This window comes from Strix uralensis, chromosome 20 (genome assembly GCF_047716275.1).
Source record: "Strix uralensis isolate ZFMK-TIS-50842 chromosome 20, bStrUra1, whole genome shotgun sequence".
Lineage (NCBI taxonomy): Eukaryota > Metazoa > Chordata > Aves > Strigiformes > Strigidae > Strix > Strix uralensis.
Window position 1 is genome coordinate 4,875,386 of NC_133991.1, and position 24,453 is coordinate 4,899,838.

General features: G+C 41.8%; 1 protein-coding gene across 2 annotated transcripts in view; it reads right to left on the bottom strand.

The window, feature by feature from the left end:
- LOC141952631 (sphingosine-1-phosphate transporter SPNS2-like) overlaps positions 1-24,453 on the bottom strand; it is a 139,346-nt gene that overhangs the window by 33,794 nt on the left and 81,099 nt on the right. Inside the window, exons 4-9 of one of the 2 annotated variants that reach the window (XM_074890306.1) lie at positions 20,689-20,840; positions 18,351-18,417; positions 15,652-15,794; positions 14,313-14,465; positions 12,527-12,716; positions 6,709-6,774 (exon numbers count right to left, since the gene is read on the bottom strand). In XM_074890306.1, the coding sequence (XP_074746407.1) occupies positions 6,709-6,774; positions 12,527-12,716; positions 14,313-14,465; positions 15,652-15,794; positions 18,351-18,417; positions 20,689-20,840 (771 nt within the window). The remainder of the gene's footprint in view (positions 1-6,708; positions 6,775-12,526; positions 12,717-14,312; positions 14,466-15,651; positions 15,795-18,350; positions 18,418-20,688; positions 20,841-24,453) is intronic. The other variant, XM_074890308.1, reaches the window with a different exon arrangement.

Sequence of the window (24,453 nt, forward strand, 5' to 3'; positions counted from 1 at the left end):
CCTAACCATGAAAGGGGATGAAAGATTAAAAAAGGAAAAAAACCCAACAAACCCCTGTCCTGCAGAATGACCTTAACTTTATAACATGCATTTAGGAGCAGAAAAAAGTAATTCTCCTGCACAGAACTTGTGAAAGAAGCTGGCTAAGAACATCTGCATCAAGTCCACATATCCTGGTTTATAAATTGATCCTGTCTTGATTTAAAGGCTGTAATTAATGAAGAATTCAATAGGTCTCTAAATCCAAGTGAGCTTTGTTTCCACTTCTAAGCACTGAATCTTGTTCTGCCTTTTTCTGTTGCTCTGAAGAGCCATCTACTCTGCCAGAAATGACTCTCTTCTTTAGCTGCTTGTAGACCATGATCCCTTTTACTTGTCCACTTTCTCTCTGATGGGCTGCCTTTACTCTTTCTTTAGAAGGCATCCCTTCCCAGACTTCCACTCATTCTTGCAGTCCTTTCCTGAAGTCATTTATTAATTAAATGTGACATTTCAGGACTGGCATATCCCCAGCTAGAGATACCCAGAGATGAGTCTACTGAGGTAGGGAGAACTCACTGCTCAACAGTGACATATCTCAGGGCACAGGATCTGAAGCACTGTTTCAGTGCTTTAACACTTCCTCTTAGGGAAGGGGAGTTGCCTTGTCTGCAGTGGAAAGAGCCACAAAAAATGGAAAGAAAAGAAACAGCATTGAGAAAATCCACACTAGAAGAGAACTGATGCCTATTGAGAATGATTGTCTCATTCCAAGCAGAGACAATTAGGAACGATGGGTAAAATTAGATTAAATGCTTTTCCCTAGGGTTTTACCATGCCCTTTCAGAATGACCTGCCAATTCTTTCATTACTGGTTTGACAAAGGTGCAAGTGCACACTGCTAATGCACTTTGATGCCACATATTAAATGGGTACCCTGTTAAACTCCTGTTGTGCAACAGAAGAGCAAAAGATGATCAGATCCACAGCAACCACCTGGCTACAGGTGTTATACACTGTCCTCCTTTTGCATCCAGGGGCTCACAATAGACTTGAAGGCTCACAGAAATCCCAAGAGGAAAATAAGGTCTAGACTTTATTAGAGACACAGAAATGTACCACAGGAGGAGAGCCACACAATTCATTACCATTCCCCAAAGATGCAGGGTAATGGGTGCAACCTGGATAGATTAGACAGAGAAAAGAGGAAAAAAAAAAAAAAAAAAGTGAGTTATTGTTCTTCCCACCTGGTCCCACTTCAAACAAGTGCAATGGAGCAGCATTCTGCAAGAGCTGCTTGAGAAAGGGCACCTGAGAAGATAAAGTGAAATTCTACCTAATTCAAGAGTCCAGAGCTGGGTATATCTGTGAAACAGGGAATTTTAAGTTTACATTAAAATAGTTTTCTTTCTATAAAGTTTATGTTAACAAATCTGGAGAAGAAAGCCTGCCTGGCTTTACATTCTATCAATTTTCCTAGCAAAATGACAAAGAAAATGGCAAATTTATTAAAAACTTGCTATTTTCAAGGAGTGGTAGTGAATTAGTGTAAAGTGGAGAAAGAAAATTGAATAATACCTGAATCATATCTGTGTGTGCATATATATATTTATACACATGAACACACACATGTATTAAACATAATTTTGCATGTATATCTGTATTATGTGTACATATAGTTTTGCAAGTAGCAATACAATTTCCTGCAAGTTTTCAGTTTGCCTAACTAAAGAAGTTATTGATGGTTGAAACCATTTAAATTAATTAAAAGTAAATTTAGTCTGGAATTCAAGTGAAAAACACTCCTCCCCCACCCCCAACATGTGGCAAGCAAACGAACATAAGATTTTTCCTCTTCCTCTGAAAGATATTGGAAAGAAAAAAAGGCTTAAACCAGCACGTCCAGAACAGCAAAAAAAAACCCCCACCCTATCCCTCCTTAAAAAGCATTTCGTTCTGATGGAGAGGAAGTAGTTGGTAGCAAACATTGTCTACTGTTCTAGGGAGACAGCAGTAAATTACAGTTCTAAATGGGCATTTTGATACTAAAATAGACCTAAATTCAAACCATACATGGCCTGGTTTGAATATCCCACAGAAACTGGAGGTGGGAGAGCCACCGCAGCCAAGGCGGAAGTCCGTGGGATCGCCCTGGCTCATCTCTGACTCCAGGTTCAGAGGCAGACAGCACAGAGGATGGGCAGGGAGGCTGACCAAGCAGCTTTGGCAAACCTCTGCTCTTTAAATAGAGGTTCCGAAAGGCCATGGTTTACTGCTGACATCCCCTTCCTGTCGTGAAACCAGCAGAATGAGTTGGTCTGAAATAAGTTAACCAGGAAAGCCAAGGAGAGATCACCCTTCTCCCAGTGAAAGGCCACATGCCAAAGAGGTAAGTTCTGATGTTTATGTCTACTCTTTGAAAGAAAACTCTACTCTCTAAAACGCTTTGCTGCCCTTCCTGGGTCAGACAGTAATCTTCAGGACAATGCATTCTGGCCTCTTCAGCACCAAAGTCAGAGAAAACACATGCTAACCCCGTTCTAGGCACTGACAGAGCCTGGAAGTAGTCCTGGTGTCCCTGTTGTAACTGCTGGTCAGAAAAGGCAAAGGCTGTGATCCAGAGAAACCAGCCTGAGAGAAACCCTTCACTCAAGCTAGGCAGGCATTGTCTAACACAATACTTTTAAAAGAAATAAAAGAAGGCTGATTTGGTCTCCAAATCACAGCACAACGTGGAGCAGCACACATCCATCTGCAACCCTTGGCCCACAGAAGAACTGCAGAGACGCCCCTTGGCACATCCTTCCCTGTCAGAGCTGTGCTCGGGTGTTTGAAGTGGGCTGTGTACCTTCAGTCAAAGGCACTCCTCACCCTGCCGTAAAATCTAAACCACAGCACTCAGATTACTGATGTGTGGAGGCACACTGAGAGAAGCAACAATGAGAGCTTCTGGAAATGCTATTTATCTGCGGCTGTAAAAGTAGGGCAGTATTTCATACTACATAAATAATTGGTTTTTATTTATAGGGAAGGTAATCAGAACAAAAGCAACATTCCTCTGTGCCTATAGCACAGCTGAGCACCAGTCTATACCTGTTTCAAGCCTAAAGGAAGACTTTGACTCTACAGCAAAACGTTAAAGCAGCTCCTCCATGGCAGCTCATGACCATTTAAAAAGAACTAATGTTTTAAAAGAAAAAAAAAAATATGCAGAGCATTTTTTTGCATGACTGTCAGGACTTTGCATAAACTGGAGGGTGGCTTTTCTCAGCAAAGACCTAAAGAGATTGTGTGATTGCAATAGCTGAGGCCCTTTAAATTGCCTACTGGCTCCTACACAGAAAAGCCACCAAGCCTCTGTCCATCACCTTTATTTTTGAGATGTGCTATGGAGGAAAAACCTCACTATTAGAACCGGATTCCACAAAGTCCCAAGCACTCAGCACGTCTCAGAATGTTACACACTTGCCCGCTGCACTGAAGCTCATTCATTATTGCTGTTACAAGGCAGTTTTAATGCTTCTTTGGGGTTCTGGTAATTTTGAGGCCAATTTGCAAAGATGGCTGATAAACTCTGTTTCATAATTAGCATGCTCCATAAGAATCATCCCCCCCTTCCCTAAGCACCGTCTGAGCATGTGCCTGGGAAGAGATCTGGAGAGTTGTGCTCGGGAGAATAAGGCCTGTTTTGTACAAATTTGCATTTGGAACAAATATCAGCCTTTTAAAATCTCAAGCAGTGCAGTACATTCTGCAGTGCTGACAGTTTATCAAACCTAGCACTCAGCACCTTTTACTGCAGACACTTTGAGGAGCTGCACACTGACCGTTACACTGGCAAGAACAGTCGATGCAATGGAAGCACAAAGTTATGAAGAGCCAACCATTAAATTTGAAGATAATAAGCAAACATCCTTGCTTTGCCAAGGAAATTAAACTTGCAAAATCTCTGAAGATGCTTACCAACTTGCCTGATAGGATTATTAAGCAATCACAAGATCTGTAAATCTTGGGAGAGCTATGGTAAATCATCTGGGATGCAGTTTCCAAAAAGCCTCACTTCTGGCATAATGAAATCAGTGGGAACAGTGTTCAGCCAGTATTGACAGCTTTTTACCCATGAAAACAGGATAATATTTATGTATATGATGAAAGTGGTGTTAAGCTTACGCTAATAATGCTTTTAAACTCCTTACCAGCCTCAGGCAAGAACAGACACGCTTCTGATTACACCAAATAAATAGTAATCGGTAGAAATTAATTTGCCAAACATTTGAAGTGCATCTCGCTAAAGCATATCCACACCTTTCTCTGGCTAGGACTTCTTATAAAGCTGTCTGTCAAACATGGTTATAGCCCTGGCTCTCACCTATCGTCCAACTAAACATCCTCTCAAACCCCCTGTGTAATACGGATGCACTTCAGACCATCTGTTTACAGGCTTGCATTGATCTAAGTGGATGTTTACTTTTATTTGTATAGCACTTTTATAGGTCTACTCATGCTGATAATGCATTAAGCTGGGCATTATATATGACACTCAGTTCATTTTTCTAAACAGACAAGAGAACAGCTAGCTTAAGAGTTGGCATCAATTACCAAAATTCAATTTTTAATATGCTTTTAGTTTCTTTTCCATGTTTTGGAAATTTGAACTAAGAAATTATTTTCAATTATTTCCAATCATTTCTTACAGAGTTCTTTTGCACTAAAGCAACATAAATAACTGCAAATGCATCCCTACAAAATGCAACTCACTATAGGATGCTGGTAAAACAGATGGCAAACCCTATAAAAGCCATTAAAAAGCTACAGGATACTGAAGTCACATTGAAATCAACACAAAAAATCTCAGTAATTAAAATGGGACAATGATAGCATCCTTAGTACACTTGATATAACAAAGTAGTTGGTTGAAAAATGCCTTTTGGGGTTAGCTTGAGACAAGGTAGGTCAGGTTTCAGCTCTCTCTCTGGCACAGATTTTCTGGAGGACCTTGAACATGTCCGACAGGTACCCTCCGTCCAGCTGTGCTGTGTTGGCAGCAGAGATGACTACCTCAGCTGCAATTTCACTGCTGGAGGACTGCAGATGTGCTCCATGGCCAAGCCCTTACCTGTTTCAGCCAACGCTAGTGAGGATATAAAAGATCTGCTGTTTAAGCCAGTCAGCTAATTCTAACCAGAGTTGGGAGTGCTCCTGGGAACACCACAGCCAAAGGCAGGATGCAACAGGAAGCTCTGGCAGGAGGCAGCAATGACAATTACAAGTATTGTATTATAATGTATTCCTCAACACAGCTGTCTGAAGACCGCACATCTAAGTGTTGAGATACCACTTCATGAACGGCCACGGCAGCCTTGAACTCCCCACAAGCTGCAAAACTCACATAAGTACGGAGTAACCACACGTTCAGGCCATGCAGGGCTCCATCACACCAAAGCTAAACTGGTGGGAGGAGCGAACCTCGGTAATTAAAAGCTATGTAATGCTACTGAAGTACACTGATAACACCTTTGTTTCTCTGTGCTTTATTCACATCTGAGAGAAGGGGAATTAACCACCCCATCTCCCAAAACGTTCTCTCCACAAATGAGTTAAAGATTGAAAGTTCATCAGGCAACACAGTTATGGCAACTACAGAGCTACCTTAAAAATATGAACACCACCTTGAACTCAAATCATAAACAGAACTTAAGCAGAAGCTTGAAGTTCTTTGCTGAATCAATATATCAACACTATTATCTTTACATCTAGGAATACTGAGCCAGACTGTTTTCTCATTGATGTTTGCATAAGCAACAAATACAAGTCAAGGGAGTTTTCTACTGATGCCAGACTGATTATATTTTTAGTTCTGTCAGCAAGCTGCCAAAAGACCTCGGGCAAGTCCTGTAATGGTTCTGTGCTTTAGTTTCTTTCTTTTCCATACAATAAGCAACAAGTAACCTTCCTGACACTGAGATTTCAACATACAGTTTGTTTGATAGGCTCTGTAAGTCTCTGATGGAAGCATCTACAAAACATGCAGGGCTCTCTAACAAACATTCAGACTATTTCATATGAAAATCTATCTGCTGAGGTCAGCTTGCTGATTTGAAAGACTTAAAAAGCTCTACAGTGGAGAAAGAATGGAACATTAAGGACATGGGGTGAAAAGTCCCTGACAGTTTCCTCTCGGACAAGATGGACATAGTCCAAAAATTCTTTATACTTTCTTTTCCTCTCTCCTCTCCCAGAGGTGGTTTTCTATTGTGTATGTGTTGAATGGTAGGTTTGCTGGAGTTAAGCCAAAGAGAGAGGTAGATGGCTACCTTTGTGGTCAGAGGAGGGAGGGAGGGAAGGATTTCCTATTGCAGAACAAAGCTGAGTTACCAATAACAAAATCCACTAATATGCTGAGTATTAGGAAATGCTGGCTGATTTCTTTGCATGTGGGGTTTTGTGCAAATACTTAAAACTTGGGGAAACTATTTGAATTCAGTAGTGGTGTCATTTCTGGACATCTCCTCTCCCTGGTGCTCAGAACAAAGGATGAGAAGAATCTTTCTTCCCTTCTCTCTTTCTATCTCGCTTCCCTTTTCAGCAAGTAAAAAAAAAAAAAAATTAAAAAATAGGCTGAAGTAGGGGCTAGGCATTTGGGAGAAATTGAACTTCAGGTTGTTCTTGCAAGCTGACAAACTGCTCTGGCCACCAGAAGAGAAAGATGCTGTTCCAAAGTACACTCACCATTAGTATGTCTGCTGTGATAGCCCAGTTTGAAAACAGAAGAGTTTCTCCGATAAAAATGCAAATCTGTTGTAACAAAACACACAAAAAGGAGAAGATTTATTCACTTGACATTCAAAGGAAAAATAACCTGTCACAAACTTTCCTTTGCTGCTTATTTGTCTCAGACCTACAGAATACACTCCTTGTTACTGTTGTTATCCCGGATATTAGAAAACTATAGACTTTTATCTGAGCTCTAGGGGTTGGCCTGCAACTTTGTTAGAGTAAACTGTTTATGATCTACAGAGCAGCTAAACAGAAGGCTGACACATTCGATTACAGAAGAACATGAGAAGCCAGCAAGAAGAGACAGCCCTGGGCTTCCATACTTGCATCATTCTGTTCCAAAAAGCCAGTTAGAAAAGGCAAGAAGGCTACAACTCCCCAAAACACAGTCATTTTCATCACTAGGAATCAAGTTATGAGTTAAGTTCTGTAGCAAACCAAATGAGGTTCTCTGCTCACTATGTGCAAGATCCCTTCCCTTCCCCAATAGCATATTGCTGTCCTTTCTGAGCGGGACATAGGTCTAGGCACTACAACATCTCAAGCATTACACTGGTAATATCTATGTACAGTCAAAACAGGACTTAAGTATGGCTTTTGCAACATCAGTGTCTTATGGTGAAATATAACTCTTGACTCTGTGGAGGAGGTCAACAAGATACATTAAAAGCCCTGTGTATGTAGTTGGATGAGAGCTTTTTATGGTGGCGTGGCATGAACAGCCACCACATATGCTTTTCATCTCTGGCACTCCCAGTTGTGCTGGTACAACAGGGCCAAGCAGGGATTCGGAGCAGGAAACTGAGATGGAGCAAAGAATCTTTTGTTAGGGGGAAATAGAGGAAGAAGGGCTTGTTTTGCTTATTTTTAACCCAAATCAGTTGTCTGGTGCAGTTCACTGCAGTTCTACAATCAGTTATAGCAGTTGAAGAACTGGAAATGATCAAGAGGAGAAACAAATTTAACCTGGCCTCATCATTACACTGAGTCCAACGGAACAAGGGTGACACGGCTTCAGGAGGAACACTGCCTCCATCAAGAAGCTTTTTACTCATATCTCAATTATGAACCTTTTGCTTTTATACTGTATGGTAACAATTTAGCAAAGAAATGTTGGTTCAAGAGGATGAAAAAACAAGGATAGAAAATCTTCCACACACATGTTTTCCTCTTCTTTTGTGTATTATGAAGAACAGAACACATGGACAAAATGCTACTTAAATAACCAGACTTGTAAAAATCAGCTCCCTCATTCCCCACCAGTAAGAAGGCAAGCAAAACTCCTTTAATCTCCCTCCAGAAAGTTGCTTTTTGCCCAGCTAACCCATTTCTTTTTGTGGCATCTAGAGAGAAAACATTACTCCTGGAATCCCTATAGGTAGCTGGGGATAATAGCTATGGAGATTGGGATTCTGGCAATTGAAGATTCCCCATTTTAATTGCCATACCTTCAGTTTTTGTTATGTTGCATAGGCTACAATTCAGTAATGAAACAAAGCCAGCAAGAAATACACGGCACACCTTGTTCTGAAGAAACATTCAGCTGGGTGTCGTTTTGTGGCGTTCCTGTGAGCTTTGACGGGCTGACAGGCACAGCCACTGCCCCGGTCCCTGCTGCCTGCCCAGGCGCAGGTTGGGGCGGGAGGAGGAACTGCAAGATTGGCAGCTATGGCATGATGTGACCATCGCAATTCTCTTTCCCACACACCGGTTGAGATTGCCTAAACCCCTCAGACCATCATGTCACTGCCAGAAATAGTTTGCTTTATTTAGTGAGTCTTACGTATTGACCTACAGAAAGCTTCCTCTATTTGTTTCTAAAATTGTCTTTGTTTCCCACACATTCTCCCTCCCTATCCCCTCTTTCTGTGACTGGATCTGCTTCCTCTGTGATGGTGTCGGAGCCAGTCATTATGGCCCAGCTGGTCAGCTAGGAAATCTCCTCTTTCCATTTTCCCACTGTCCACTGGTCTGCCTTGAACTTGGCTCTCACTGGAAACCACAACTGCCAAGCTAAGAAACACAGATCCAATGAATCAAGGTGCTGACAGGAGTTGAAGCCATGTGTCATGCAGCACGGGCATACCAGAGCCCCAGGTGGGCTCTCAGGACCTGCTCTGAAATCTGTCCTACTACAGCTCTGCAGCTGCTGTTGCTGTGGTTCTGTGGCTGGATAGATTAAACTGAGCTTGGGAAAGATGTAATCACACTTCTGAATATGGCATTGCCATGGCCTGCCTGTTCATACAGTATTGCAAACAGGCAACTGCTTGCATTAAGGTTATATGAATTACAGACACATAACACATATATGAATTGTTACACACAGCAAGTAAAACTTGCCCCCTTCTGCAGGTATTCAGCACAAGTCCTATAAATAAATCACTGAAATCCTACAGATTTCAGAGCGCACCAGTTCTGAATTGCTGCATGTGTCTTTCACCCACCACGTTTCCACGAAACACATGCTTAGTACGCGGATACTGGTAAAAGGAAAAGAGGAACAAGAGGAAGATCAAAAAGTAGGACAAAAGATACTGACATTAAAAAAAGTCTGTCCTTCAGCTGCTAATGGGGATTTATAAAAATGAGTTCTTCCCCTGCAAAGGGCATATGAGGATATGTGGCATTTCTGCTGGAGAGAGACTCTAGGGATGCTTACTGCAAATAGGGCAGCCTCCAGAGCAGATCAATACCTCCCGAAATGCTCACGGTTTTGACTCCTCACACACTTTTCAAAGCCTCATTTTACACTGAGATTTCAGCTCTACACATAAATCCTCTTCCGAATCCAGCTGTGTTGTATAATATCTCACCATCTCCATGTGGTGTCCAGTTGTGATGAGCTGACAGAAGTTATATCCCCCTCAAGTCTTTCTGTTTATGTGATCAGTAGCAAATTCTGATTAGTAGGTTTCAGTGTGGTCACACCAGCAGCTCTCACAGCAAGATCTAAGCAGGTTATAAACTCCTTCCATGGCTATTTGCAAAGTGCATATCTGTCTATATCTTCATTACTTGTATTTCTCTGAAATCATGGGTAAGACTCCCACATGGACTCTTGAATTTGAAGCAAGTATAACTCCATCTCAGTGTTGGGCCATACTGATGCCTCAGAAGTAGGTACGTTACCAACACCATGTCAACAGAAAGTCCCTGGCGTTAAGACTGAGATGCTGTAAAAGCTCTATGGCAAGGATTTACTCTGGGATTTGCTGTTTCTGCAAGCTCATAACACGTCTTTGGGGAATTTAAATAGATGTTGAAATTGAGGTACAACAGGAACTTGGAGCAGTGTGAAAAGGAAGGCAAAGCAAAGCACTTCGCTCCAGTCATTTGGAGATTTAAACTAGTGTAAAATCTGCTGTTGAAATGTCTGAGCAGTGTGATACAATGATGCCATACAGTTAATGGGTTTCAAGAGAGAGGTTTGAAAACCAACATTTCAAAGAGTACATATTTCAGAAAGAGTGGGACTTAAAGATATGCAAATTTCTGTTTTAAGGAGCTAGACTACAACACACAAATCCACATGCTGCAAGGAAACCAGGATAAGAACTGATTGGACTGTACAGCCAAGCAAGATAGTAAAAGATAGAAATACAAGTGTCTGGGCAGCTAAGTGATATAGAATGCTCTTTTATTCCAAGATTGCAATAGCATTGAATGGCATGGAAATACAAGGGCTTGTGTTTGAAACTTGCCTTGAAAAGTCAATTCAACTGATATATAGCACCACCATGGTAATACACTGTGTTATGAGACATTGGTAGCTCCAACATAGACCTGTTCTCTCAGTTGGGTTTAGCACCTGTAACACTAAACGGCAACAGCAACAGGTGGTGTGTCATTGTTTTCTGTTTATATTCATTTATAGTGGATGTCTTGTCCACAGATCATCTAACGCTAGGTCATTAATGATCTAAGCTACCCTGACCCTTTGTAAGTTAAGAATTCTCATTCTTGCAGAGGCAAAACAAAGTTAAATAACTAGCCCACTGTCACATGTAGAATCTATAAAGAGAGTTCAGATCTCTGAATCTCTGATTCCCCAATTGACACATTAACCAGACTCATGATCTGCTTTCTATGCATCAGGTTTCCAGCAGCAGAGAGAGCATATTTAGGGCTACAGAGAGGCAGTGTTGTTACCCACAACAAATGTATGCTTCAGCCTAACAGCATCAGCAAATACGCTTATATTTCTCATACCCCCTCCGTATGCAGATATAACTTCCTTTGCAAATCATTGACTCTTTATTAGATTTACTGCTCATGCATAATAAAATAAATTGCTTCTAAGACTGGTTAAATAATACCATCTATATATATTTACACAATGCAAAATAATCACATAGCTATTAAAAAAAAATAAGAAAAAAAGGATGAAAATGAGACCAATAACCACCTTTTGTTGCAAAATTTTTGAAAACGGTATTTCAAGCTTAGAAAGGGAGAACTTTCTCCATAAAGAGACTAAACACCACAAATGAATATGTCTGTCATCGGGTCTGAGAAAGGAGAAAATCACAGGTCTGGCTGCACAAAGAGGTGGAGGGGAGGGGCAGGTAGAGGGGTGTGACAGATCACTCAGAGGAGGGTTAATGCTTCATCAACCAGTGACACCCTCTTATAGGTTGTCTGAGGTGATCGTTTTTCTGCTGAATTGATTCTAGACCATGCCACAAACCAGAGGACTGAATCTCTTCTCACACTTTCTAAAGAGCCAGAGTAGGCATTCTTGGTTCTGTCTTAATGTTGTCAAAGTTGCATTCCTTCTTCTGTGTTTAATGATGAAAATATCCACAGCTAGGCTACTGCTAGAAATACAGAGAAGCAAGGAACCACAGTAGGTTGGTTGGTTGGTTGGTAAATTGTAAATGGATTCTCCTTGCTGGGTGGTGTGCACTGCTCCATGGAAGCCAAGGGTGGGCTGTCAGAAATTATCCCACTACTCCAACCATCTCATGTTTTCCCTTCAAAAACTTCTCCCAAGTCCCAGGCTTCTCTCTATTACATTGAAAGTGAACCTGGGACCTGGATTTCTACTCTCTACTGAAAGCAAGATTCTAGCCTGAAGCTGGATTATTATACTTGAGTTTTTCCTTTTTCCCTCAGTCTATTTGTCTGGATCTATCTTTTTCTATACTTTGATTATAAACACTCAGGGAGGGGCCATATTTTAATCAGCAGTCTGCAGCATCAAGTACTGTGGGTTCCTGGGCTCAGACTTTCAGATGCTATAGTAACACAGATAACAACAAATTGAAATTACATAGTAGTTAATATTGGTCTGCAGCAAGCTACCTAGTTATGGAAATTAATGGTACTTATAGGTAGCCAAAAGCATGCCCACAGACAAATTATACTGCAATTATAATTTGGTACCACTGCAGCTACAACACCCTTACTGCAAGGGAAGCGGTCAATTCTCCTGTACCAAAACATTAGGCAAGAGCAACAGAGGTATGGAGAGAGGTATAGACAGAACAACCCAAAGGCAGGGAACTGTGGGTTTCCATGCATGCGCTAAGTCACCAGCTCTGAATTCTGATGACAGTAAGTGGGGATAAGCAGCTGAGATGTCATTTTCCCTCCAGGCCCATCTAGATAGTGCCAAAACACCAAAGGGCAAAATGAAGGGCATTCAGAAGGGGAAAAGCAAGACTGACATCTCAGGCTTCCTGCAGGGGACAATGCACGCACTCTTCTAAGGAGTTTGGAGGAGAAAGTACAAGCGAGACTGGCATATGCAAAGGATTATACTTACATAGGCTCCCACAATGCTGCTCTTGGCAGCAACGAAGATCAGACAGATGAAGATGGCTGATCCTAGCATGCCAACAGCACAGACAAGAGGATCAGCTCGCTGGGTTTTTAACCGGCACCATTTGGTTGCCCCTGCCCCTGTGATTACACCCAGGAAACCAGTGAAGCATGTGATTGCTCCGAAGATCAAGCTATAAAAAAAAAAAAAAAAAGAAAATAAAAAAGACAGGTTTGGGGTTTTTTTTTGTTTTCCCAATGTGGGCATGGTCTTTGAACAAATTATTAAAACAACTAATGGAAATCTGCACCTTGGCTTTTAAAATTTAAAATAAAACAAATGCGCTCCCCTGATGAGTGCTTGTGATTTTTGCACTCTTGCCCTGCAATTAAGAAAAACACAGCATATGTAATTCAGCCTTGTACACAGGCATTGATCAACATGCAAAGAGGTGCGAGGGGCCCACAGACTGCTTCTCTGTGTGGAACTCAGCTTCCTGTAAAGTGCATTGTACAGCTAATTCTGTATGCACAAAACTAAGTAATAACCTGCACACTGATCATGTAAGGTGAAATCATGGATAGCACAGGAACCAGGAAACCTAACAAGACCATAAATAGCAGTGACTTTCAACATACTTTGACTTTCTAACTCCTTTCAGACCACTTCAAAGAAGCCTTCTTCTGCTGTTAGGGTACACATTTGAAATGTGTTAATTTAAATTTAAAGAGCCAGGAGCTGTCAAGGATTCTCTGTATTGTATGTGCAGGACTTGGATTACAGAGTCTTTGGCAACTACGTTACAGTGGCTCCGGGGCAGCTCAAAACATACATGTCATCAAGGAGTGGAAAACTTCTCTTTGTAAACAGCAGATGGGCAGTCAGACTGGAGCTGTATTTTCTACGCACTGCATTTTCGCAGAATAGACTGGGACTGCCCGCTGGGTGCTCTGGTTGATGGAACTCCAAACCACTAAGTAGTTTACTTCAGATGGGATTGTGTCAGCTAGAGCAAGAAGGTTTTCCTAATGTTATTTTTCCCTCACAAGCTAAAAAACAAAAGAGCTAACAAAAGGCAGTTTTTCCCATCTTTTACTCACCTGGAGAAATGCTTTTTTAGCATTTTATGTTTTGTGCCATCATGGTAAAGCACAAAACAATGAATTACTTTTCATAGCTTACGTGCTGTAAGTGATGTTACATAACCAGGACTGAAAAACCAAACCACTGTATAACATGAAGCACCCCAGACCGAAGTGTCCCAGATCTCTGCACCATTCTAGAGCAAAACTCAGCAAACACAGTAGCATACAGAGTGATGAAACACAGTGAAACCCTCCCTCACATAGAAACAAAAGTATTCAGGATTAGTCTCTGCAGCCTTTAGGGAAAAACAGTCCAACCTCTGACTTACAGCCACCACTGTGGCTACCCAACCTACCACCTTATTCTGCTGCTATTAAGTATGGGTCTTAAGAAACCAAATTCTCAGCTCTTCAAACATCCTCTAAGTCAAAGACAAAAGTCTCTTTTCTACTTCTGCACCATAGCCTGGGAACTAAGACAGCGCTGAGGTAACTGCTTCTCCCTTGGTTTGACTTCATGCAATGAAGAAGAGAAATAAAACCTAGTTTACAATCCCAGCATTTCCTATCATTGTTGCGAAGACCTAGAGGAAATTACAGACATTCTAGTAACTTGACTCTGTGGGACCTGCCTGTTTCCTCTGGCAAAGAAGCCCCCACCCCCTTTTCCCCCCCTCTTTAAAGCAGAGGAGTATGAATCTCACCTATCTTTGGTGCTGCAGGGCTGTGAGCTGCAGGTCTCTGCTGTCTTCTGCACGACCTGTGCTCTGTGAAGGTAGAGAGGGATCCACATGCCAAGCGCCCCTGTGGCAAAGGAGACAGCCGAGGTGGCCAACGATGAGAACACGTAGCTGCGGCTGTGGAGATGCAAGAGGCAAAAACAAGAGAAGGTTTAGTGGGAAGAGTGAAAAAGCAGGAGCCCCAGGACAGAAGCCAGTGCTTCAGTGACAAAACACAAGTGTTCCCCCATACTAGCCACCTCCCTTTGCCAAGGGGCAGAAACAATACAAGGTACAGAGCAATGGAGGATAAGAGACATGGAATATTTCTTCATATGTGATGCTCTATTGATAATAATGTACTTAACTCTTCAGAGGTGCTTCACAGAGACCATTTCTCATGGGACTGTTTCAGGAGACAATCAGTACTTAGTCACTAAGACATCACGTGTGAATTACAGGCCTTTCACTGTAATATCACCTGTTTACCTGGATGAGCAGTTTCACTTCTCCCTCGCCATCCATGCCACCATATGATTACTACTTGAATAAACTACCAAAATAAGTAATAAAGAAATAGTGATAAATTAACCATCATCACTTTTCATAGTCCTTTGATACTGGATGACAATACCAACAAGGCATTCTAGCCAGCAGTTCTAAGGATGATGGACACAAGTTTTCCATCAGAATTCTGATGTAACGCTGAATTCACAAGTGCAAGATTTACACATTCATAGGCAAGATTTCTGAAAGCAAGTACAGCTGCTTAAACACTCATGAGCATGTGATCTTTTATGCACATATACAAGCACCCAAGCACATTCAGTGCTCATGCATTCAGTCATATGTCGTTGTATAAACATATATATTTAAATTTGCCATGTAGTGTAAGCTTTTGTGTATTTTCTCCTCTTATATTGCTCTGGTGTTTAACTCTCTTCTTCCCCTCAGCAGATCAGCTCTTTCAAGGAAGAAAAAGGATCTAAGCATCTGAACAACAGTGCACAACAATTAATACAGGAACACAGCAATTTCTACACTTCAAAAGCCTTGATTTGTCTGAAGTATAAGCCAAACAAAGCAGACTCCCTCTTAGATCTCAATCTTGGAAAGGTTAGAGCAAAAGTTGGAATCCATCACTGTCATTGTCGATACCTCATGAAAATGTAGCTGCGATTTTCTCTCCTAGCTCCACAGACTAAGCTCCCGGCAACTCCCTGCCTGTTGTTGCTTTCCAGTTTCACAGTGCTAAGAGGTACAGGCCATTGCACGTTCCAGTTAAGCACTAGAGGCAAAGCATGATTTTTATTAGTGCTCTTACTTTCTAATCAGTGCTTTCATGTCTCTTAGCCACGAGGTCCGAGCCTTCAGCTGTCCCCCAAGTTGTTCGACATTTCCTCTTTTAGCAGCAGGTACAAATATCAAGATGAGTGTCCCTGTTATCATTCCCAGGAGTGGAGACACCTGCAAGAAGGGAATAGGGAATTAGCACAGGAGTCAGCAGGGTTTGCTCTGAGTAGTCAATAACAAGCAGATTACATTAGTTTTGTTTCAGCGACTCGATTCTTTACAGCTAGCCAGAATCTGTAAGCACACTGAGGCATCTGCTCCTTTCCTTCCTCCCTGACATTCCCTGGACTCTCTTATCTCACTCTGGAAGCATGTAGCTTTGAGAGTACTCTGATTAAGGCAGTCCATTTCTTTGTGTTATTAAAGTACCAAGATTCATCTAAATACGGTTCTTCAGTGATGTTTAACTCTTTGGAAACCTACTCCCAGTTGGCCTAAGAGACCAACTAGTTTCTGGGAGAGTGCAGAAATCTTTTAAAGGCAATGAGGCCAGGTGAAATATTTCTGGATGTAGGGAGCATGCTGGCTTTGAAAATCCTTGCTTGACATGCATCCCTCTTCCAGCTAACCCACAACGGCTTCCCATATTCAGGCAGCTTCCTTGGATTACCTCAGTGTACAGCAAACCAAGAAACACTGAAAATTCAGGCTGGAAGATAGGAAACAACACATTCAAGGGTTAGGTTTCCCAGTTTCCAACCCTTTCTCCCAATCACTACACAAAAATACAGAGATCCCACAGTGTTTTGCAAGCTCCAAATGTGATTCTTGTTTTGACACTGAAATTCCATCATTGTCAGAATGGAAAATAGCTCTGTTAGGAAAATAGGAACACAGATTTTCACCAAACTATCATCTATTCTGTACATGCTATTTTAAAAATAAATTCCTGTTCCAAAAAAAATATGTTTCCAATAATAACCTGAGAATGGCCTTTCAACAGAGAGCAGTGTTTCACACGCAAAGATGACAAACCCAGAATTCTTCTAGGGAAGGGAAGACAAAAATATTTCAGAACTGGAAAGTCAGGAAAATCCCTCATCCACGGATAAATGAAGCCTGATACAGTATCCTTAATACAGTTGAGGACAAGACACAGCACTGGTTAAAAAACCCCCAGAAATTCTGGGATTTTCTAGGGCCATATAATTTAAAGTCTCCTTGATTTTTATCAAAAGACTTAATCCCCCAACAGGACAGTATCCATTGAGACTCAGTAATGCTCCAGTAAAACACAGACGTTACTGCTAAATCCAGAGACAAAGCTGCACTTGCCAATGTGCCCTTCTGTCTTCTTCAGCCCACTGAAGTACAGATTATTCTTGACCTCTCCTGGATTTGGAGACCACAGGAGAACACAGAGGGAAGCATCACCTAGGGGAATCTTTCACATTTTGTAAGAGCACAGTAATTGCCACGGGGATGGAGGCTGCTTTACACTGATGCCTGGAAGCTTTCAACATGTGCTGTTTGACTACAATAAACAAGAAAAACTGTCTAAAGCAACCATCACAGAAGCGTGCAGCTTGTCAGATTCCCCACAATATTGCAATATTGTCTTTCAGATAGCCTGGATTTCTCAGGATAACTGTGGAGAGTTCATCTGAAGAAAAAGATGCTAATGAGGATTTCTTTGCACAAATTAATCATTTGAGTTTTACAGACAGAAGCACAAGAGTGCTCCAATGTATCAACCTCATTAACACCCACTGACCAGGAGGAGGGACTTTGGGGTTTCTTATTCCTTGTGCTGGCCTCTACTCAAAAGTTACTTTTACCCTTAAAGTATTTCTGCTACTGAATGAGGTAGCCATCCTCTTGGTGTGAAGCTGTAGGCTAAGAAACTTTTCATTTCAGGTGCACAGCTGAAACCTACTCTCCACTCTCTTAGCTGCAGATGAACTGTTCACGGTGATTTTCCTGGCTTTGCTTACCCTTGCTGGACAGGGAGGGAATTGCTTGTGCAACAGAAGGGCACATTTGCTTGAGATGGGAACCCATGTATTTCATCACCTGCTGTTATAAATGTGGATGGCCTGAGCTTCATGAGATTCATTTACTTCATGAAGTGCCAGAGCCACAGAATGCACCTCATGGGGGCTCATGCCACCCAGACTGCCAAAGGTCAGAAAACAGTTCTGCTGGGCCACTTCCTCTCAGCTCTTTCAAGACATCTTTGTGTGCAGGATCTGTTTGTGCGTATGCGATTGCAGTGTATTATCTTTTCAACACATTTATCAAGGTCCCTAGAGGTTAAAATAGAAGGAAACCGACTGTCTCAGGGCAGAAAAACAAGCGGAAACTGGAACAAAGTGTTTTTTCCTCAAAGCAGGAAGTCATTCTCGGAGTTTCTTGACAGCAGGGGACTGAAAGACTGTGGAGTTGATTTAAGGCCAATGCATCGTCTTCCCATCCCCATCAAGAAATCATGGTTGACCGATAATAAAGTGATTGGAAAATTCTAGCTCCCAGGCCAGGAAAAAAACCAAGTACAATGAGCCAAAACCACATACCTTCCCCACTTAGAGAATGTATCTGCTATGCACTTACTATCCATAGATGTAATTTCCAATCCTTTATCTTCTATATATAATAACAGGTTCAGGAATTGTGTGATAGACCTGATAAACAGATGCAATGATTATTAAGATGTTATTAAGATTGGCTTACCCGCAACGCCCAGTGCCAGTCTCCAGCAACCTGCTTCACACTTGAGCCAGTGATGTATCCCAAGCCACTGCAAGAAATACATGGATGAGAGTCAGTCAGATCTTTAACAGAGTACCACAGTCACAGATCTTCTTAAATAAAGATAGAAAGAGGCACAATTGATTGTGTGTCTTGGGCTCTCTTCTGCAGGAAGAAACATGGGGGGTGAAGCGGATGGTGGCTAATATGTAACTCTTCCCAGCACTGTTGATCTAAAAATGCGCAAACCTGATGGAAATTTGGACATTGATCTCGAGTTTAGAGCTGACCTTTCAATCTACAGTGGATGGAAACAAAGCCTCAAAAAGAATTTATTTCCCAATTTAATTTCTACATCAGGCCTTTCTGTGCACTAATATGAGTACTTAATAATTTTATGTTCAAGCTCTCAGTTAAGAAGTGCCCTTCAAGGACACACTATATTCCATCATTAATTTTTTTTTCTTGTCATTTAATAGCACTTAGTTCTAATTACCCATGAAGAGATCATTTTCCATAAGCTTGTAAGAAAAAACAAGAAGAATATGCAAGACAGTCTGATGTGAGAAACATCAGACCTGAAGACTGGAAACCTCCTCTGAAGATAAAGGAGCAACAGGACCTTCAGCCACATGCTAAGAACTACACTGAGGTAACAAAAGGTGGCTCACAAAGAGGCTAAATAAAGGTGACCATAGCCATGCTTCTCTCAAAGTGAAGTGGATGGATGTGAATATCTTTTTTTTCAAAACTGCTGCATTTGTTGCTGAGATTGCCTTGGCTAGAAGTTACCAGGGCTGCTGTGGGGCAGCTCTCAGCCATCACATGGCTTTACTGAACAGTCTGCCATCTGGACATCTGGAGGTTGCCATCTAAAATCACCCCAAGGGCTTTTTACACAGACAGGCCCCAAAATCAAACCATGGATCCACACCTCTGTTGGATATTGAGATAATTTAGTCCAAGAATCAGGCTCAACAGGATGAATATTTGTCATTTCTTGCTAGCCATAGTGCACTGAATTCTCTGTGTAAATACTTGGCATCCTCAGCCCTCTTGGGAAAATATTCTTTTCACCACTTAAGGACTTGTATATCTCTCTTTCCTCAAGAGCAAAGGGATGTTTGTGAGTTTTATCTCAGGGATGAGTGCTCTAACTCATAAAATGCACCACCCTGAACCAGAAGTTTTTCCCTGAGTTGGGGGGAATTAAACTGCTGTTTTCATGTTTTCCACGCTGGAAATGAACCCATGATGCCACTTTTGCACAGGATGTTGTCCAGCTCTGGGAATTGGTATGTAAACTATGCGAACCCACCCTGCCTACAACCTCACAATAGAGGGTCAGCCATTATTTTTAAAAAGTAAAAATGAAAAAAAAACCCACAACACAGATTCCCTCCTGTCCCAACAATCAGATACTGCATTGGGCTGATAAGGGAACTCAATTGAAAGAAAGTGCCAGAGGAAATAACTACCCCAAATCTGAATCTGCTTCTTGCTTTCATCAGGCATCTCTGGGCTTGGCTGTCCTCCACTGCTCAGCATTGAGACAGAGTGGGAACAATCATTACAGTTTCTCTTTTCAGCCTTACTGTCTACATCAGACTTCACAATTTCTCCTAACTGCTGTTTCAGTGGCCATAGCACTAAAATGGACTGGCCATTGCTATTGCAGCTACCAAGTCACCTAAGACTGGCTTAGCTGCATTTTCCAAACTCAGTCAGATTGGCCAAATTCAAGGTTGGGCAGAATTTGAGCTTAAACTAAAAATATTTTTAAAGTCAGCATTTCAAATTGTGTATGTTACATAGCATACTCCTCTTGCAACCTCTGATATTTAGGAGGACTGTCACGTAGAAGCAGGTACCCACTTGCTCACTTTTGAAAACTCAGGTCAGTGTCTTAAGAGAACTTGATTTCACAGTAACCTGAAAGACATGGCCTAAAGAAGGCATAGACCTCATGTGAATCGAAGCAACAATTCAGAGAACCTATATAACATTATCCAAAATGATAGTTTAATTTAATAATGCTAAAAAAAAAAGTCAGCTAAAATATTTTGATTCCATTTCCGCCCCCTTACTGTAAAAAAAAAATTCCTTCCCACTAATTCCCAGAAGTCACACATGAACCAGTAACAGGGCTAGAAAAAGGATCTAATTCCTGCAACTAATTAGTCACTGCTCACAATATTTTCCTGTTTAAACCATTCCAGCCAAAGACAGAAGAACTACGATCATTAGCAGCCTAAGATCTGTGTGAGCTTACTTTAAGAGAAAAGCCCAAACCAGACGAAAGAAGCATTACATCACTTACCTGCCAAGAGGAATTGCAAAGTAGAAAACAGACAGCATAAGGGTCCTTGTGTTTTTGGTGAAAAGGTCTCCTATGATAGTTGGTGCAATAGTGGAGTAACTTGCTTCACCGATGCCAACCAAACCTCGTGAGAGCACAAGGAGCCAGAAGTACTAAGAAAAGAAATAAAACACGTTAGCAGGTCTCCCCTTGTCTTTTTTAATTCAGGATGGACAACAGTGAAATCTGCGCAAATAGGGAAATATAAACCCCTGTGACTGGAATGTGATCCCCTTGTATACGTTTACTTTTTAAAACCTCAGACTCATTTCATTTAAAAACTCAGACTCTCTTGCTGGGAGGAAAGGGACTATAGATTTTGTGAAGATTTATAGGCACGAAAGAAAAGTAATAATACATGTTCACTCAATGACACTCAAGAAGATATTCTAATACAGGCAGAAGACCCTCAGTTTATTCTGAGGATGCAGCTCACTCTTGTTAAGCCAGCATCAGTGCACTGACAGAGGAAGGTTTGGGGAGGCGGGTGACTGTAACAAATCCTGCTCTGGGATCCAGAAAAAGCAATACTTGCCGAGCACAATCTGAACCTCCCCAGCATGCCAAGGGACAAGTTAAGACTGGTGAAGTCCTAAAGGCTCTTCAAAGCTGTGACAGAGTTGAACATGCAATCCCCCAAACTCTATTTTTTTTTTTTTCCTTCATTAGAGGCCATGGAATAAGGGAAGTTTTTCAAAGGTGCTAAGCACCTATCTCACTCCACTTCTTTTGAAAAAAAGCATCAATCTCCCCCTCATAGCAGGAAGGCAAAGTAAGCCAACACTGAAGCGTTCTGAAAAACCTCAGGTTACAATCTGGGCTGAGATGCACGCAGTTACAAAGAGGTAAGACAAGCTTTACTGTGCACCACAGGGACATCGGTGTGCACAGTAAGGAGTAGCCCCAGGTGGACGATTCAGAGCCAAACCAGGCCACGGCACAGGCTGCGAAAGGCATGAGGCTGCCCAGAGAATTACACGCCTTTCTGAATAAAGGGCCATCCAACAGAATGAGGAGAAGGACTTCACGTTCAGCACAACACAGCCTAAAAAGGGACGAAAAGGAATCGTTCGCCTAACAGAATCTTCTCCATGGCCCGTTTCCCTGTTTTAGCCAATGCTTTCATAAACTGCAAGGACCTGATTTTCAAGTCGACCTCTTTCACTACACTTGCAGTTTTCTGGGTGCTGCTGTGTGAAGGCATAAGGCACAATATTTTGATGCCTAAATACCTGATAGATGAGCACAACCAAGTTCTCAAACATCCAGGCAGCTTGAGCTACACCCAGAAGTAACTGCAGGTACAGAAATGAAACAGGCAATTGCAGAAAAGTGTAAGCACAAGGAAATCTATGTCTACAAATGTGACTTCTACAAATCCTCTATTTACTGTTATTATTCATTTGTGTGGAAAACAGCAGGGATTATGGTAAATATGAAAGTGCTTTGAGAACAATGAGCGATTACAATGAGTGATGAGGGAAAAAGTTGAGTTGCAGGGAAGTGACTGACTTTGTGCCCTACAGCAAAGCTAAGCCAGAGTACAGGGCTCTCATTCACAAACATGGAAAATGCCACGCAGACATCAAGCCACGTGCCTCGGTCATAAATATATCCATCAGCAGACAAAAATCTACCACTGACATGTTCTCATTGTTTTCTTCATTGTAATCCCCTGGTTGATAAGAATTTCTTGAGGATTCCTATAGTCACACAAAACAAATACTTTTGCACATTCTTCACTTCCTCTTATTTTGATGTAAATTCTGCATTAATACCTACCTTCTGAGTGTATACAAGTTCCTTGTTTGCTGGCAGGGAGTTTGCAGTGCTGCTATCATTCATATATCTCCCATAAACTGCACATACGTAACAGACATGTGGGTGTATGCAGAAAGGGCAATACTGTGACTCAAGCGATTTAATTTATGCAAATTACCCAATGCTAAACCACTCCACGGCAGAAATATGCTGACAATGATGGGTGCACAGGTAACCAATGTATTTGGAATGAGCAACAGTATTCATTACATGCTGAATGACTTAGTCATGCAGAATTAGAAAGCGGGGGAACTGGAAGATGATTTTTGTTTCTTAAGAGGTTCAGATCTGGATCACAGAGAGGGTGACTGGCAAAATAGTCATCTGCCAGACCCAGAATGAGTACGCAGATAGTGCTAGTTACACATGTAGAACGACAAGTTTGTAAATCACAGAATCACAGAATGGTTTGTGTTGGAAGGGACCTTAAAGATCATCCAGTCCCACCCCCCTGCCACGGGCAGGGACACCTTCCACTAGCCCAGGATGCCCAAAGCTCCATCCAACCTGGCCTTGAACCCTTCCAGGGAGGGGGCAGCCACAGCTTCTCTGGGTAACCTGTGCCAGGGCCTCATCACCCTCACAGGGAAGAATTTCTTCCTTATATCTCATCTAAATCTGCCCTCTGTCAGTTTAAAACCATTACCCCCTGTCCTATCCCTACCCCCCTGATCAAGAGTACCTCCCCCCTTTCCTGTAGCCCCTTTAAGTCCTGGGAAGCCGCTCTAAGGTCTCCCCAGAGCCTTCTCTTCTGCAGCTGAACCCCCCCAACTCTCTCAGTCTGTTCCCACAGGGGAGGTGCTCCAGCCCCTGATCATCCTCGTGGACTCCTCTGGACCTGCTTGAGCAGGTCCATGTACCTATTTTGTTGGGGGCACCAGAGCACTGGATGTTCCTCAGATTTGAAATACCTACACAAAAATGACACAAGTTTGTGCTCACCAGCCAGTATCACTCTCGGTGAATGCACTGGGCAGGAATTTCCTCCAAAGAATGCTGTTATAAGGTTCCTCTTACAGTCCTTGCGTAAAGCAGGAAAACGGTACAGTTTTTTATTGTGGTAAAGAGTGACTTAGTTCCACCAATATAATTGAATCAGAGTCCCAATACAATGAAATCATCTGCAACAAGTAATACGTTCATTCTTCTCCTCCAGTTCTTCCTTGAATCCTCCTCCCTGGCTTGTCCCATGCTTACACACTCCAAATATCTGTTTAATATTTAAACTGTTCTCTGAAGCAGTGGTATCCAAATTTAAGTCAGGAGATTCTGATTTCAGTTGGCAATAAAAGCAGTCTTATAAAAGCATAATCTACATAAAGAGATGAATGATGAGATGATATATTTAAGACTACGGACAATGTAGCTATTTAGGTGTAACATCTAGGCAAAACATACAAAAGTCTAAAACAATAATAGGTAATTATAAATAATCAGTTGTATGTTGTGCCTGGATTTATAGCTCTATATCTAGGATTAAAGAGCTAATGCCTCTTCTTATCCTGCTGTAAGATCTCTTCTGGATCTTTGGCTAGCATGCATTCTATTGGAACCTATACAATAAAATGATGTAGTAATTTGTTATAATAAGCTAGAACCCCCATTCTTCCATCTCTAATCAGTCAGTCAAAACTTATGTTTTTGTCATTTCTGAACAGGGACAGCTGGGTAGCTCCCTGAGACAAAAGGTGGTCCTTTCTGAGAAAGGCCTACTCTTTTCATTTTTCGTAGGGGAAGAAAAAAAATCCAGACAACAAAACAACTCCAAAATTCTTATGCTGCTGCTCATTTGGACCACAGACATGCCATGAAACACTTAGAAACTGGTCCCAAAACCACTATGCGTGCAATACAGGCAACTGCTATTTTTTGTATGTGCATTTATATACACATACACCCATACGC